Raw genomic sequence first — 15,628 nt, 5'->3', positions numbered from 1 at the left:
TTTGGGAATATCTAATGCTTTCTAGCCTGGATGACAGGGGGAGAGAGTGGTGGTAGTAAAAGGGAGGGGGCGGCATTTTTCAATTCTCACCTAGGGCAGCAAAACACCTAGAAACGGCCCTGCTGAACCCTAAATATTGCTGTAGTTCACAGTTCAAACGGCGACTGGGGTGGGCTTTTTTTCTTACAATAGGGTCCAAGATACGCAAACTACGCCGCCGCTGTGCATAGAGGGCTCGTGCACACTGATATGTTGGTTATTCCGATGTATTTAAAATATACTTGAATATTCAGTGAAAAATATACATTAGAAAGTTCCCATACACAATGAAGTTAAACTGGAACTAAAATGCAGATAATAAACGTAAGCCCACTTTCTCCAACCTTTGTAGAAAACTTCTCAACCCCACGAACGAGGAGTTAGTGAACAGTTCAAAGACAGTGTATCTTTGTTAAAAAAAACATAGCCGTGGGATATGTTTAACACAATGTTAAAAATCCTGTTTGCCCTTCAAAGTTATGAATTCATTTAAAAAGGGAGAATGCGCGGGTAGAAGAAGGGCGGTCATTGCAGAAATCGCTACTAGTCCGATTTCGTAGGTTTGTTCCGTTAATGCTGTGTGGAACATGGCTTTCACTGGCTGAAAGGCCTTGTGGCTCAGTGAGCTAAAACCTCACCGCTGAGATGCGGGAATCATTTGAATGGCTACTGATTCTGGCTTCAATCAGACAATCGAGCTGGATTTATAGAGCACAGCTAATCACCCGTGAGGGTATCCAGGCGCTGAGTGGCTAGCTGCTTCAGGGGCGACTAGTTGAATAGCCGGGTCTTGAGTGACTTGTGGAAGTGTAAGGGAGGGGTGGCGGTCCGGAGGTGCAGGGGGGATTCATTCCAGGAGTCACCCGTGAGGGTATCCAGGCGCTGAGTGGCTAGCTGCTTCAGGGGCGACTAGTTGAATAGCCGGGTCTTGGGTGACTTGTGGAAGTGTAAGGGAGAGGTGGCGGTCCGGAGGTGCAGGGGGGATTCATTCCAGGAGTTAGCCTCCTCCACTGTTGCTTCTGGGCTGCGGGGGTGCGAGGGAGAAAGAGGCGGAGCGCAGTGTCTGGAGGGTTGGTGGAAGTTCAGGTGGTGGTTGATGTAGGCTGGCCCTTGGTTGTGCAAAGATTAGTAGGTTCTGTTCTTCTGAGTCCGACACCTTTAATTTAGATTGTAGTACAATATGTTATTCATGGTGTGAGAAAATAAGCGCTCTATGAAGAGTAGCTATTATGACCATATCCTGACGACCCTTCGCCTCTGTACTCTTTTCAGGTGAACTCAATGGACGACAACGGCGTGGTGGCCGGCGACTGGTCCGGAGATTATTCCGCGGGAACTAACCCCACGGCCTGGGTGGGCAGCGTGGACATCTTGCTGAAGTACCACCAGACGGGGTCGCCGGTGAAGTACGGTCAGTGCTGGGTGTTCTCCGGAGTCACCACCACAGGTACGCCATTTTACGAGGGCTCATCTTAGAGTGGACACGAGTGTTGTACCACGGGGGCCATGGGCCATAATGCCAGCAAGGAAACTGGGTCGCCGAAGCCCACTCGAGCACCTTGACCCTGGTGCTACTGCACTTGCTGCACTATTGATAGTGAAAAGAGATCTCTTGAAGCAAATACAAACAAACAAACACTCAATAACACTCTAAGCAGGGTTTAGTTGTTTGTCATGTTCCACATTGCATAGCACAAGACCATTTCACGTTTTACGGCTATGATAGATTCAGGAAACAAAAACATCTATATCATATATATGGCAGTGTTCAGAGTTCCGTATAATAATCACCAGGGAGACAGGACCAATCCACGCACCATCCACACAGCGTCTCGAAGTTTGGTTTCAATGTTGAAAGGTGGACTTAAACTCCCCTCACCCCACCCCTTCTTTGGTCTCCTGAGCTGAGTTTCACGGGAAAAAGAGCGGCCAGGCTCCTCTAGTGAGAGGCTGTTGGCCTCCTCTGCGAAACACCTGGCCTAGCGCCTAGAAGCGCAGTCGGAAGGTCACAAAGTAACTTTTCCTTCATGGTTCTCAAATGAACCGTTTTCCAGCCCTCTAGAGGGCAGCGTCGGAGAGCTTTACTTGCAGGCAGTCACCCAAAGGGCCCCTGAAATCACCACCCGAGGGCCACTCTCAGTACTGATTCCAGCCCCCGGTTCGAGGCGGCCGTTGCAGCAGGGGGACGCCTCTAGTCCAGCAGAAGGCCGAGGCCCCTCTCGAACCAGCATAGCCTGCAGGTGGAATGGGTAGATGGCGAGGGGGCTCTGCCACCCTCGGCAGGAGGGACACTGGGGCAGAAAACAGACCCAGGCACCAAAATAAAAGTTACCGCACCAGAGAGCTACAAGTGGCCACATCTGCAGATGGCAGCAGTTTGAAGGTGTAGAGGCGCGCGGTATCGGGGTTCCGCAAGGTGTGAGAGACTGCATGCACAGGCTTGCTGCAGGCAATGTTTGTGTTGAAAGCAGGACACAAACAGCAACAACCGGGCTATCGCACTATAACACCGACCCAAACAGCCAGTAACACTCCCTGTCAGATCAGTCAATTAGCACTGCCAGGTTGTCCTGCAGGCCAGTCCGACCCTGTCCTGGGTCCACCTGTGTCCCCAGAGGGCCCTTCATGAGTGTAGAGAGGGACCGCGTGGAGCGGCAGAAGCCATGCTCTGGATCCGCCACTCGCGCCAGTAACATCTCACTGATGCTGGCACTGGGCTGGCTGCTGGAAGCCAACTCTAGCGGACCCCCAAACCGAGCCCCCCAAGGGCTGCAGGGGCCCGCGTTACTTCCTTGCTGTCCCGGGAGGATGCAGAATGTCCGAGTTCACCTTCCCTTCCTTCTCACACTCTGTCCAGGACACACACGGATGGAGACCCCATCCGCGCCTCTTTCACTGAACCCGCGAGGACCTGGTGTCATCCCATGTCGCTTTCAGTGAGAAGAGGGCCCTTAAGTGACCGCTACACACTGGCGAATGGACTTTCCTGGCTAGCTCCAACTTTATCAAATGTAGCCCGACATCGCCCTCTGCTGGCTGTGAGCATGTAGCACAGCTCTCTCATGTCAGTATTACCAAAGCACTCGTCTGCCGCTCGCTCACCCTAGAGCAGAGGTCTTCAAACTTTTGGATGCCGAGACCCCCCTGTAAACATTTTCAGGTGTGAGGACCCCCTCCTGAAAAAAATTTCTAAACCTGTAGGCAGGGCTACTGGAATTATGAGGTAGATGAGGACCAAATTACACGACAGGTTTGACTAAATTGTGTGGATAGAAAATGTAAATAATATTATGTTATGCAGCGTATTTTGGAATAGCATTGCTTCATTATTTTGACATTTTTTACACACAGTAACACTGAGGAAAGATTTCACCACATCAGTACCAGTTTATAACCAAAATACAGCAATTAACATCAGAAAGATGTCTAGTCAACATTTGTGAAGGGCCTTCCACTCCGCAGAAATACGTGCTGCCACATTAGAAGGTCACCTGGCCCTGGCCATGAGCAGCAGGGGTCCCTTAAAACCCTGGCGGTCTTGTGCAGAGTTAAGCAGTTTACCCATGCTGCTTTCCTCTCACCCCCTCCCTTCCATCCCTCTCTTCTCTCTCGTCTCCCAACCTAGGATCCCTCTCTCACTTTACAGGCCATTTTCTTTCACCCCTTTTTACAACTTCTGAACTCTCCCCATGCAACCTCTCACTTCACCTTTAATCACCCCTTGCCTTTCTGTATTTTCACTGTCCTCATCTCTAACAGACTCCCGCATTTATCTCATCGCCTCTTTGGCCCCATCACCTCTCGTGCCCCTCAGCACTTCTCATTCACCTCAAGTCTCTCTATTCAAATGTGTGTCTATTTGTATCTTACAACTCTCCAGTCCCCCTATTAATCTTTCACATCTCCCCTTTGTTCTTCCACACCTTCTTGAACCAACGTCCCTCTCCCCTGTTACCTCAGCACCAGTGCCTAATTTGAGCAGGTGGTTTCTGGTGCGCTGCACTGGCACCTAACTGTGCGCACTGGCACTATGACCATCTGCCACATGGTGGCTCTGTCTGTGTAATTTAGAGATGAGCATAACAGCTGTTTATTAATTCAATACACATTAAAAACGATAAACTCCTGACACCCGTGCCATTCTTATAGCTTTGGGGGCTTGAAATAGTCTGAGTAGTCACACTTGTACAAGTGTTATGGTTGGTAGTTGCATAGGTATTGTCATTGGCCGCGCAGGCAAGGCAATGGGTGGGTGGTTAAAGTTGCAGTGGCCGACTGGTGAGGGCCCTGGAACATGTTTTATTACAAATCAATCACTGCTCAGCACCCACCCCAGTACTCCCTCTCTTCCCCTATCGCTACTGTCCCTCACCCATGTCGCATCAAATTATCTTTCTAGGTCACAGATCATCTCTCAGCTTACTTCTCTCAAAGTTTAACAGTAGCCCTCACCTTTTGCTCACACTCACTTCTTTCTTGTCCGCACTTCCCTTCGGCACATCACATTTCTCCTCATCCCTGACGTCTTCAATCGAATTCTCTCACTCCTTTGCCGTCCACTCTCATCCTCTCATCTCTCCTCACGGAGCATACGGGTCGGACCGGTATGCTCCTCTCGGCCTGTACCACAATGCTTATTGTTCCCTAATTCAGGAAGGCATGAATTGTCTGTCTCACTGTTTTGGTGCAGGCCGCGCAGTTATGGAACTTGCACCCTCCTTTGCTTCGCTCCACCAAGAATCTACATCTAAATCTGCATATTCATCAAACTCCAGCTCTGGTCCAGGCAGCACAACAAGTTTTGGTCCCAGAGCAGGAGGGGGCAAAACGCCTGGATTCTTGGCTCTGCCAATGCCGCAGGGTAACAAGCGGTTCCCTGAGCCTACATACTCAGGGGCAGATTTACAAGCCCCTTGCCTGACTTTTGCGCTGCAGTTGAGTCACTTTTTTGACGCAGCAGTGACGCAAACAATGCGGCCTATTTACAACGTGACGCATCTAGGGAGATGCGTCACGTTGTAAAGCCCTGCGTCACATTATACCTGCGCCAGGTATAATGTATGCAGGGTGGGCGTTCCCACGCAGGAAGGCCTCGTAAAAGTGGCTCAGTGAAATCTACAAGATTTCACTGCACCACTTTTAGGACGCCACTGCATCAAAACCTTACGCCTGCTTCAAGCAGGCGTAAGTAGTGACGCAGTGTAGTGAGAATAGGCCTCAGCACGCATTGCTGGAGTTGTATCGTGCTTGCGACACGACTCCATCAATGTGTGACTTTTCCGCCAACAGATGCGTCAGAATTTCTGACGCATCTGTCAATCCTTGCCCCATAGTGCGCTGTATTGTAAATACGGCGCATCTATTGTGGCGCAAGGGTTTCTAAGGGTGGCGCAGGGAAAGTGACGCATCTGTACAGATGCATCACTTTCTTGTAAATCTGACCCTCAGTTCTTTAAAATTTTTACAACTCCAGCACATCCACAGGACCAAATTCTCACGAGTTGGAGTGCTGAGATGCAATGGGACTTGTACATAATGTTTTTATAAGATACATTATTCTTATAATAGAAATTGGCAAAAGTGGAAAACACTTTGTGTACAGGAAAAAAACCTTTTAAGATATATGAAGCCCTGGGAATTAGATGAAAGGTGGAATATTAGTGCTTTACAAATGCACAGATAAATTGTTTCATTAAGGGACAACTTGCTTATGTGCTGTTTTCAGACAAGCAGTATTAATAGTGTTACTGCACACGATCCCTGCTAAAACGGCCCTCTCTTTAATGACCTCAGATAAAGGAAAGTCTGTGCAATCCCTCCGTGATTTGCTCACGAGACTTGAAGTCTGTATGAACATTTATTCACTTATTTGTACAGCGCTATCCCACCCTTATGTCACTTCTGAGCGCTAGAGCGTTAAACGATTTTTTGTTCTTGGTTAATTTTATTTGTTGTTTAACTGTGACATTCTTAACTTCCTGGAGTTTTATTCACAGCTGAGTTTCGTAGAACTGTTTAAATGTAAGGAATAGGCAGAGTGGGGGCCCAGGGGGTACTGGAACAAGAAAAAAAAAACTAAGCCTCTGTAAGCTGCTTGCAAAGGCATGTAAATATACAAATGGTCTTTAACGACCTGTCAAAAACTGGGCGTTTAGGAGATAAGACTCCAGACACTGCCCAGCCGAGCTGGGCTGAGACACACGACGGGAGGAGGGGGGCTGAAGCCCGGTAGTTCCATGGGCCTCGGCAGAAGTGTGACTGGGAATGCGCGACCCCCTTTGTATCACTTCACGCCCCCCCTGGGGGTCGCGCCCCACAGTTTGAAGACCCCTGCCCTAGAGAGATGAGTCTGGCTGCAGGGAGAATGTGTCAGGGCCGGCTTTAGCACTGGTGGAGTCCTATGCGACAATGTTTGTTGCCCCCCCCACGCCCCCAATGACCACATCTACCACGGATTCCGTCTCTACCACCATTTTTTAACAGTGCTCCTCAAGTCTCTATAACCACTCTCTCTCTCAGACTGATTTCGTTTTATAGCGCCACTCCTACCAATGTAGGGTGTCAGAGCACTTTAAATCACACGCACACTGGCACAGGGACAATCATACATGTGTAAATCAGTGTATAGGAAATGTTACATAAGACAGAGGACTACAAGGTGTAGGAGTCACATGTCATCTACACTGATAGGCAGTATACCTTGAGTCTTTGGTCTGGAAAAGCACACATTCATACTTTAATACATAACATCATTGTTAGCTTTTTTCTTTAATAATACAAATGGATTGCTTCTACTCAAAAGAACCCTTTTTGCAAATTTAGTTCAATGAAAGACAGGGCAAAAAGACATATAGCGCTAATACATATCTTGTAGTTTGCATGCAGCTCTTTGATGACAGTTAATAGCTCACCATGCTATATTAGAATTTTAACTTATAAACTGTAACAAAAGTAACAAAGTATCCCTGGGACACAAGTAGTAACCCACTGACCTATTTACATTATATGTATTTTGTGATCTGCATGGTACACATTCTTTGTAGCAGGCACATTAACCCCTTTCACTACCTTAGGATGAGTTTAAACTTCCACTAGACAAACCTACGATCTCACTCCAGCCGGAACATTAATCACTGGAGGGATCTTGACGTTTTTATTGATGGCTGAAAATTGCTGGCAACAAAGAACGCGGCAGTGGGTGCTTTTAAAACAAAAATATGCTTGCAAACAGGGCGCCCCCACCCCAAGATTACAGAACGCGCTAGCCCAGGCAGTGTTAGGATTGCTTCTACCCGTTTTAGCCGCTATTTTTTAACTTGTTGCTTTTAAAACTTTGCTTTTAAAACTGTGTTACCTACTGTGAATTTGCAAACCTCCTGTGCTAATTAGTCCCCTACCTCCTCCCCGCTTTCCCCACGAGTCTCAGGGGCCTCAGCTGCTGCTCAGCAGGGCTGATTGGAGGGGAGGGGCCTAGGGGCATCGAGTAGCTTGATAAGACACGCTGGAGCGGACGCGCAGCGATTACAGAACGCGCTAGCCCAGGCAGTGTTAGGATTGCTTCTACCCGTTTTAGCCGCTATTTTTTAACTTGTTGCTTTTAAAACTTTGCTTTTAAAACTGTGTTACCTACTGTGAATTTGCAAACCTCCTGTGCTAATTAGTCCCCTACCTCCTCCCCGCTTTCCCCACGAGTCTCAGGGGCCTCAGCTGCTGCTCAGCAGGGCTGATTGGAGGGGAGGGGCCTAGGGGCATCGAGTAGCTTGATAAGACACGCTGGAGCGGACGCGCAGCGATTACAGAACGCGCTAGCCCAGGCAGTGTTAGGATTGCTTCTACCCGTTTTAGCCGCTATTTTTTAACTTGTTGCTTTTAAAACTTTGCTTTTAAAACTGTGTTACCTACTGTGAATTTGCAAACCTCCTGTGCTAATTAGTCCCCTACCTCCTCCCCGCTTTCCCCACGAGTCTCAGGGGCCTCAGCTGCTGCTCAGCAGGGCTGATTGGAGGGGAGGGGCCTAGGGGCATCGAGTAGCTTGATAAGACACGCTGGAGCGGACGCGCAGCGATTACAGAACGCGCTAGCCCAGGCAGTGTTAGGATTGCTTCTACCCATTTTAGCCGCTATTTTTTAACTTGTTGCTTTTAAAACTTTGCTTTTAAAACTGTGTTACCTACTGTGAATTTGCAAACCTCCTGTGCTAATTAGTCCCCTACCTCCTCCCCGCTTTCCCCACGAGTCTCAGGGGCCTCAGCTGCTGCTCAGCAGGGCTGATTGGAGGGGAGGGGCCTAGGGGCATCGAGTAGCTTGATAAGACACGCTGGAGCGGACGCGCAGCGATTACAGAACGCGCTAGCCCAGGCAGTGTTAGGATTGCTTCTACCCGTTTTAGCCGCTATTTTTTAACTTGTTGCTTTTAAAACTTTGCTTTTAAAACTGTGTTACCTACTGTGAATTTGCAAACCTCCTGTGCTAATTAGTCCCCTACCTCCTCCCCGCTTTCCCCACGAGTCTCAGGGGCCTCAGCTGCTGCTCAGCAGGGCTGATTGGAGGGGAGGGGCCTAGGGGCATCGAGTAGCTTGATAAGACACGCTGGAGCGGACGCGCAGCGGACGCGCGCAGCGGGCGCGCCGCTGGCGCGCCGAAGGCGCGCCTAAGGCAAGCCCGTCTGCGCCCGTCCGCGCCCGAAAGGGCCCAGGGACCATAAACTCTGCCCGTGCTTACAAGTATTCGCACAATGAGCTTCTAAGTTTAGGCGCTAACGCACACCCACTAACTTCAGAAACTTTGCTTGACCTCCAGAGAGAAGGTATTCTCAATTTACAAGTGAAGGGGACTGGCTGTGCGTCTCCCCCGCGCAATCCGGACCTTGCCCACTTAAAACACCTTATCCCCATGAAACTCGTCTCCCTCAATACAAGATCACTCCATAAACATGCCCCTGAAATTTTCACCCTCCTACAAGAGGATGCCCCCGACGCTCTCGCCCTGACCGAAACGTGGCTCGATGAGGAATCAGAACCCACGCTAATCGCATCCCTACCTCCAGGCTATGATGCCTTTTGGCATAATAGGTCAGCAGGGAAGCGTGGCGGTGGGGTTGCCCTTATCTTTAAAGATCATCTGACAATTGAGAAGCTGTCTGGGGAAAACTTGGAGGCAGCAGACATACTGGTCACCAAGGTCTGCAACAACGCCTCTAACATTGTCATCGTAACGGTTTACCGCCCACCTAGCTGCTCACCCTCTTTTGTCGATCTCCTCACTGATTGTATTACTAACCTTCGTTCACGCTTCCAACAAATGGTGATTGTAGGTGACTTCAACTATCACTGGGATCAGATACCCAGAGGGGGACAGGCTCTACTTATTGAGACAATGCTTACCTCCCTCGGATTCACCCAGCTGGTGTCAGGCCCCACCCATGAGAAAGGTCATACCCTTGACCTGGCATGGACCACTTCCCCCTCCGTGAACTTAATAAATATCATCCCCTGCGGGTGGTCTGATCACTTCTCTATTAACCTTCTACTCCCCCCGATTAAACATAACCCCAGTCCTCCCCCTACCTGGAAGGTAGTTAGAAGCTGGAACAATATCTCCGGTCCTACCCTCGAGAGTACTCTTCGGAGTAATCCTGTCAAGAGGCCTATTACATTGGACTTGGAAATATGGACAGATTCCATCAATAACCATCTTACCTCTGCCATAAATACACTGGCCCCAATTAAAAGGAAAAAAACGGGAAATAAGGGCAAAGGCTCCCCTTGGTTTTCAAACGAACTTCGAGTCCTGAAAAGCACACTTCGCCGATTTGAAAGACGCTGGCGCAAAGCCTATGATCTACAAGCCTATGTAGAATATAAGGCAAAACTCGCCGTCTACAAAAAGACCTTGTTAAGCTACAAGGCCAAATATTACGAGAACAAGATTCAGCTGGCCACCAATAAACAAAAAGAAACATTTAATATCCTCAATGAACTAAGTCAAAAACAGGTGCCAGTCGCCCCTTCCAGCAAGGAACTATGTAACAAATTTTTATCCTTCTTCTCAGATAAAGTCCAAGATATTCTGACGGACATTAACAACTCCCCCTTTAAACTCCCCCTTAATATGAGGGTGGAGTCAAAAGAGAAAGGTACTGAGCTAATATCCTGTTTCCAGCCCCTGGACTTGGAGACACTGCGAAGTATTGTGACCAAAGTAAAATCCGGCTCACCATTAGACCCTTGCCCTCCCAAGATTTTCAAGCTGGCCTTTCCAGCTATCGAGGAGGAAATCCTAGCCCTGATGAACTCCTCGCTGGATTCAGGAAGTGTCCCACCCCAATTCAAAGAAGCCAGAGTTATTCCCCTTCTTAAAAAGCCTGGGGCTGATGTTTTCAACTTAAAAAACTTCAGACCCATATCTCAGCTGCCCTTCCTAGCTAAAATATTGGAGCAATATGTCCTCCAAACTCTCTCCAAATTCATGGAGTCCTACAATCTATTTGAGGACAGGCAAGCCGGCTTCAGGGCTCATCATAGTACAGAACTGGTGATGCTGTCTGTTCTAGATGAAATTAGGACCAAAGCAGACAACAAAAAACCCTGCGTCCTAATCCTTCTTGACCTGTCGGCAGCGTTCGACACGGTCAATCATGCTCAACTCTTAGATAGAATCAGAGACTCTGGCATTGGAGGGTCGATCCTTCGCTGGATCGAATCATTCTTGTCAGATCGTACCCTGAAAATACAGATGGGGGATCTGACGTCAGAGAGGGGATCCATTCCTTGCGGTGTTCCCCAAGGGTCAGCTCTATCTCCCCTTCTGTTTAACATCTACCTGGGTCCACTGATCAGGAAGCTTGCCAAACTGGACTGCCAAGTCTTCAACTATGCGGATGACACACAAATCATCATCCAAATAGATAACAGTACGCAGGCACACGATAGGGTACAAGATATCTTGAGATTTGTGGTCAGGTGGATGACCTCTAACTCGCTTAAGATCAACCCCGACAAAACTGAGGTGTTAGCAATCACAAACAACAGCAACCCTTGGAACTCCCAGTTCTGGCCCGACGAACTGGGGACAATCCCAGCACCAGCCACAATGGTAAAAAGTCTGGGAATAAAAATTGATGCGAATCTCTCCTTGTCAAATCAGATCACCTCCGTCTTCGGGACTTGTGTGAGCCTTCTCAGGCGACTAAGAAAACTCTCCCCCATCCTCTCTTTCTCAACAATGAGAACCGTAGTTTCCGCCCTGATCTTGGCCCGGATCGACTATGGTAATGCACTATATATCGGCCTTCCCTCCACACTACTGCACAGATTGCAGGTGGTTATGAACGATGCAGCCAGATTGATCTTTAAACTACCCAGACACACTCACGCTTCCCCCTTACTACAACAACTACATTGGCTGCCCATCAAGCAGAGGGCCAAATTTAAAGGCCTCTGCATCACACATAAGGCCTTGTTTGGGCAAGCCCCCAAATATATCAAAGACCGTCTGACAATATATACCCCCGGTCGCACTCTCAGGTCCTCCACGGAGGGTCTACTAAAATGCCCACGTTTCCACTACTCCAAAACAGGGGGGCGAGCCTTTTCCACTCTTATGCCCCAAATTTGGAACAAACTACCAAGCGACTTGCGCTCTGAAAGCAGTCTCCTGCCTTTCAGGAGGAAACTGAAAACCCTCTTATTCACGGAGGCTTGGGCCTAGTGCCCATGCTACAATACTTTCATCTCCTGGCACTTCCGTTGTTCTGTTCACAGCGCTTAGAGACCTGTCGGTATTAAGCGCTCTACAAATTCAAGTTAACATAACATAACATAACATAACATAAGTTAGCGCCCGGTGCGGTTGCACCGATCGCACCGCCCTACAGCCGGTCCTGGTCGGCATCATGCCCGTACCACATCACTGGCCACAAACCGCACTGGTACTGTACGCAACAGCACACTAGTCCATCGTTTACCACACAGAATCTATTGCCACAGCATCACCCGTAAGGCCTTGCACCCATTCACTCCCTGCTACCTATGGACAAACACAAGCTATCAGCGGGCCTGGACCACTCAGGAACATCCGAGGCGATGCTGCTAGAGCCTAGAACTCATGGCCCAGTGTCACCAGGATGTGGAAATCACTACCTCCAAAAGGACGCACCACCACCCCGCTGGCGACTGTCGAAACGACCCTTCTCCCCAATGATATTTTAGCTAATACATTGCAATTTGTGGCACGGAGCGCACAATACCTCAGCCTTCTCACTGCTCTCTATGTCTCTCATACATTTTGTGTTTCTGTAATGATCTACCATTTTGCAATTCTCAACACCTGTAATTACTTTTGGTAGTATTGGCTCATTTTAAAGCTTGTGATCAAATATTTCGATTGTAAAGCACTCTTGCGCCTTTGGGTACTGTCCACTCTATAGAAATATGCAGAAATCAATGAACACTCACCCTTTGCACAGCACAGACCGCAACACCCACCGCCCTGACAGGCCCTCACCTTGGTCCTCACCCCGCACCAGAGCACTAGCCCCTCCCATGCCTACCACACATGATGTATCTCACAGCACACCACACTACACCCACTCACACCACACAGCATCTTTCATTACACTGCAGTAACAGCACCCCCAACACTTACCACACTCCTACTGTACACCCCTCACCCACTGCCACACACCTCATGCCACAGCACTCGTCACATCGCGTCTAGTGAGACACCGTAGCACTACAAAACCTCAGACATATGGCATTCTTCACCACTCCACTCACAACACCCAACACACGGATAATGTATGTCCCTCAGTCCTCCACCCACTCCTGGATATCAACACTGAATGACTACACCCACTGTGCACGACCTCTGCTGTCCACACAGCAGGTCCTACAGTGCATGCAACTACAAGCATCACAGCCACACAGTACCCTCACCCACCACACAAGCTTTACAACAAATACATCCACTATCATCCCTACCACACACAGTCAACGGCACTCACTTCATACCTTCCATAGAGCACCTCTCACCCGCCGCCACCACCACATACCCCAGCACTGCCACCTCCATAGGGCACCTCTCACCCACCACCACCACCACATACCCTAGCACTGACACCTCCATAGAGCACCTCTCACCCGCCGCTACCACCACATACCCCAGCACTGCCACCTCCATAGAGCACCTCTCACCCACCGCTACCACCACATACCCCAGCACTGCCACCTCCATAGGGCACCTCTCACCTGCCGCCACCACCACATACCCCAGCACTGCCACCTCCATAGAGCACCTCTCACCCGCCGCTACCACCACATACCCCAGCACTGACACCTCCATAGAGCACCTCTCAACCACCACCACCACCACATACCCCAGCACCTCTCACCCGCCGCTACCACCACATACCCCAGCACTGACACCTCCATAGAGCACCTCTCAACCACCACCACCACCACATACCCCAGCACCTCTCAACCGCCGCTACCACCACATACCCCAGCACTGACACCTCCATAGAGCCTCTCTCCCCCGCCGCCACCACATACCCCAGCACTGCCACCTCCATAGAGCACCTCTCACCCGCCGCCACCACCACATACCCCAGCACTGCCACCTCCATAGGGCACCTCTCACCCACCACCACCACCACATACCCCAGCACTGTCACCTCCATAGAGCACCTCTCACCCGCCGCCACCACATACCCCAGCACTGACACCTCCATAGAGCACCTCTCACCCGCCACCACCACCACATACCCCAGCACTGCCACCTCCATAGAGCCTCTCTCCCCCGCCACCACCACATACCCCAGCACTGCCACCTCCATATGGCACCTCTCACCCACCACCACGTACCCCACCACTGACACCTCCATAGAGCCTCTCATCCCCCGCCACCACCACATACCTCAGCAGTGCCACCTCCATAGAGCCTCTCTCCCCCACCACCACATACCCCAGCACTGCCAACTGCATAGAGCATCTATGCCCCACCACCACCACATACCCCAGGACTGCTATCTCCATAGAGCACCTCTCACCCGCCACCACCACCACATACCCCAGCACTGCCACTTCCATAGAGCACCTCTCACCCGCCGCCACCACCACATACCCCAGCACTGCCACCTCCATAGAGCACCTCTCACCCGCCGCCACCAGCATATACCCCAGCACTGACACCTCCATAGAGCACCTCTCACCCACCACCACCACATAACCCAGCACTGCCACCTCAATAGAGCACCTCTCACCCACCACCACCACCACATACCCCAGCACTGCCACCTCCATAGAGCATCTATGCCCCCCACCACCACATACCTCAGCAGTGCCACCTCCATAGAGCACCTCTCACCCACCACCACCACATACCCCAGAACTGCCACCTCCATAGAGCACCTCTCACCCACCGCCACCACCACATACCCCAGCACTGCCACCTCAATAGAGCACCTCTCACCCACCGCCACCACCACATACCCCAGCACTGCCACCTCCATAGAGCACCTCTCACCCGCCGCCACCACCACATACCCCAGCACTGCCACCTCCATAGAGCACCTCTCACCCGCCGCCACCATCACATACCCTAGCACTGCCACCTCCATAGAGCACCTCTCACCCACCTCCACCACCACATACCCCAGCACTGCCACCTCAATAGATCACCTCTCACCCACCGCCACCACCACATACCCCAGCACTGCCACCTCCATAGAGCACCTCTCACCCGCCGCCACCACCACATACCCCAGCACTGCCACCTCCAAAGGGCACCTCTCACCCACCACCACCACCACATACCCCAGCACTGACACCTCCATAGAGCCTCTCTCCCCCGCCGCCACCACTTACTCCAGCACTGCCACCTCCATAGAGCACCTCTCACCCGCCGCCACCACCACATACCCCAGCACTGCCACCTCCATAGGGCACCTCTCACCCACCACCACCACCACATACCCCAGCACTGACACCTCCATAGAGCCTCTCTCCCCCGCCACCACCACATACCCCAGCACTGCCACCTCCATAGGGCACCTCTCACCCACCACCACCACCACATACCCCAGCACTGACACCTCCATAGTTCCTCTCTCCCCCACCACCACCACATACCTCAGCGGTGCCACCTCCATAGAGCCTCTTTGCCCCACCACCACATACCCCAGCACTGCCAACTGCATAGAGCATCTATGCCCCACCACATACCCCAGGACTGCTACCTCCATAGAGCACCTCTCACCCGCAGCCACCACCACATACCCCAGCACTGCCACCTCCATAGAGCACCTCTCACCCGCCGCCATCACCACATACCCCAGCACTGCCACCTCCATAGAGCACCTCTCACCCGCCGCCACCAGCACATACCCCAGCACTGACACCTCCATAGAGCACCTCTCACCCACCACCACCACATACCCCAGCACTGACACCTCAATAGAGCACCTCTCACCCACCACCACCACCACATACCCCAGCACTGCCACCTCCATAGAGCATCTATGCCCCCCCACCACATACCTCAGCAGTGCCACCTCCATAGAGCACCTCTCACCCGCCACCACCACATACCC

General features: G+C 51.0%; 1 protein-coding gene across 2 annotated transcripts in view; it reads left to right on the top strand.

The window, feature by feature from the left end:
- The window catches only part of TGM1 (transglutaminase 1), an 88,086-nt gene that overhangs the window by 58,531 nt on the left and 13,927 nt on the right, over positions 1 to 15,628 (top strand). For both annotated transcript variants that reach the window (XM_085614010.1, XM_085614019.1), the window contains exon 7: positions 1,312 to 1,486. In XM_085614010.1, the coding sequence (XP_085470136.1) occupies positions 1,312 to 1,486 (175 nt within the window). The remainder of the gene's footprint in view (positions 1 to 1,311; positions 1,487 to 15,628) is intronic.

This window comes from Triturus cristatus, chromosome 1_1 (assembly GCF_964204655.1).
Source record: "Triturus cristatus chromosome 1_1, aTriCri1.1, whole genome shotgun sequence".
Classification (NCBI taxonomy): Eukaryota; Metazoa; Chordata; class Amphibia; order Caudata; family Salamandridae; genus Triturus; species Triturus cristatus.
Note: the sequence above shows the minus strand (reverse complement) of the source record. Positions and strands in the feature narration are given on the sequence as shown.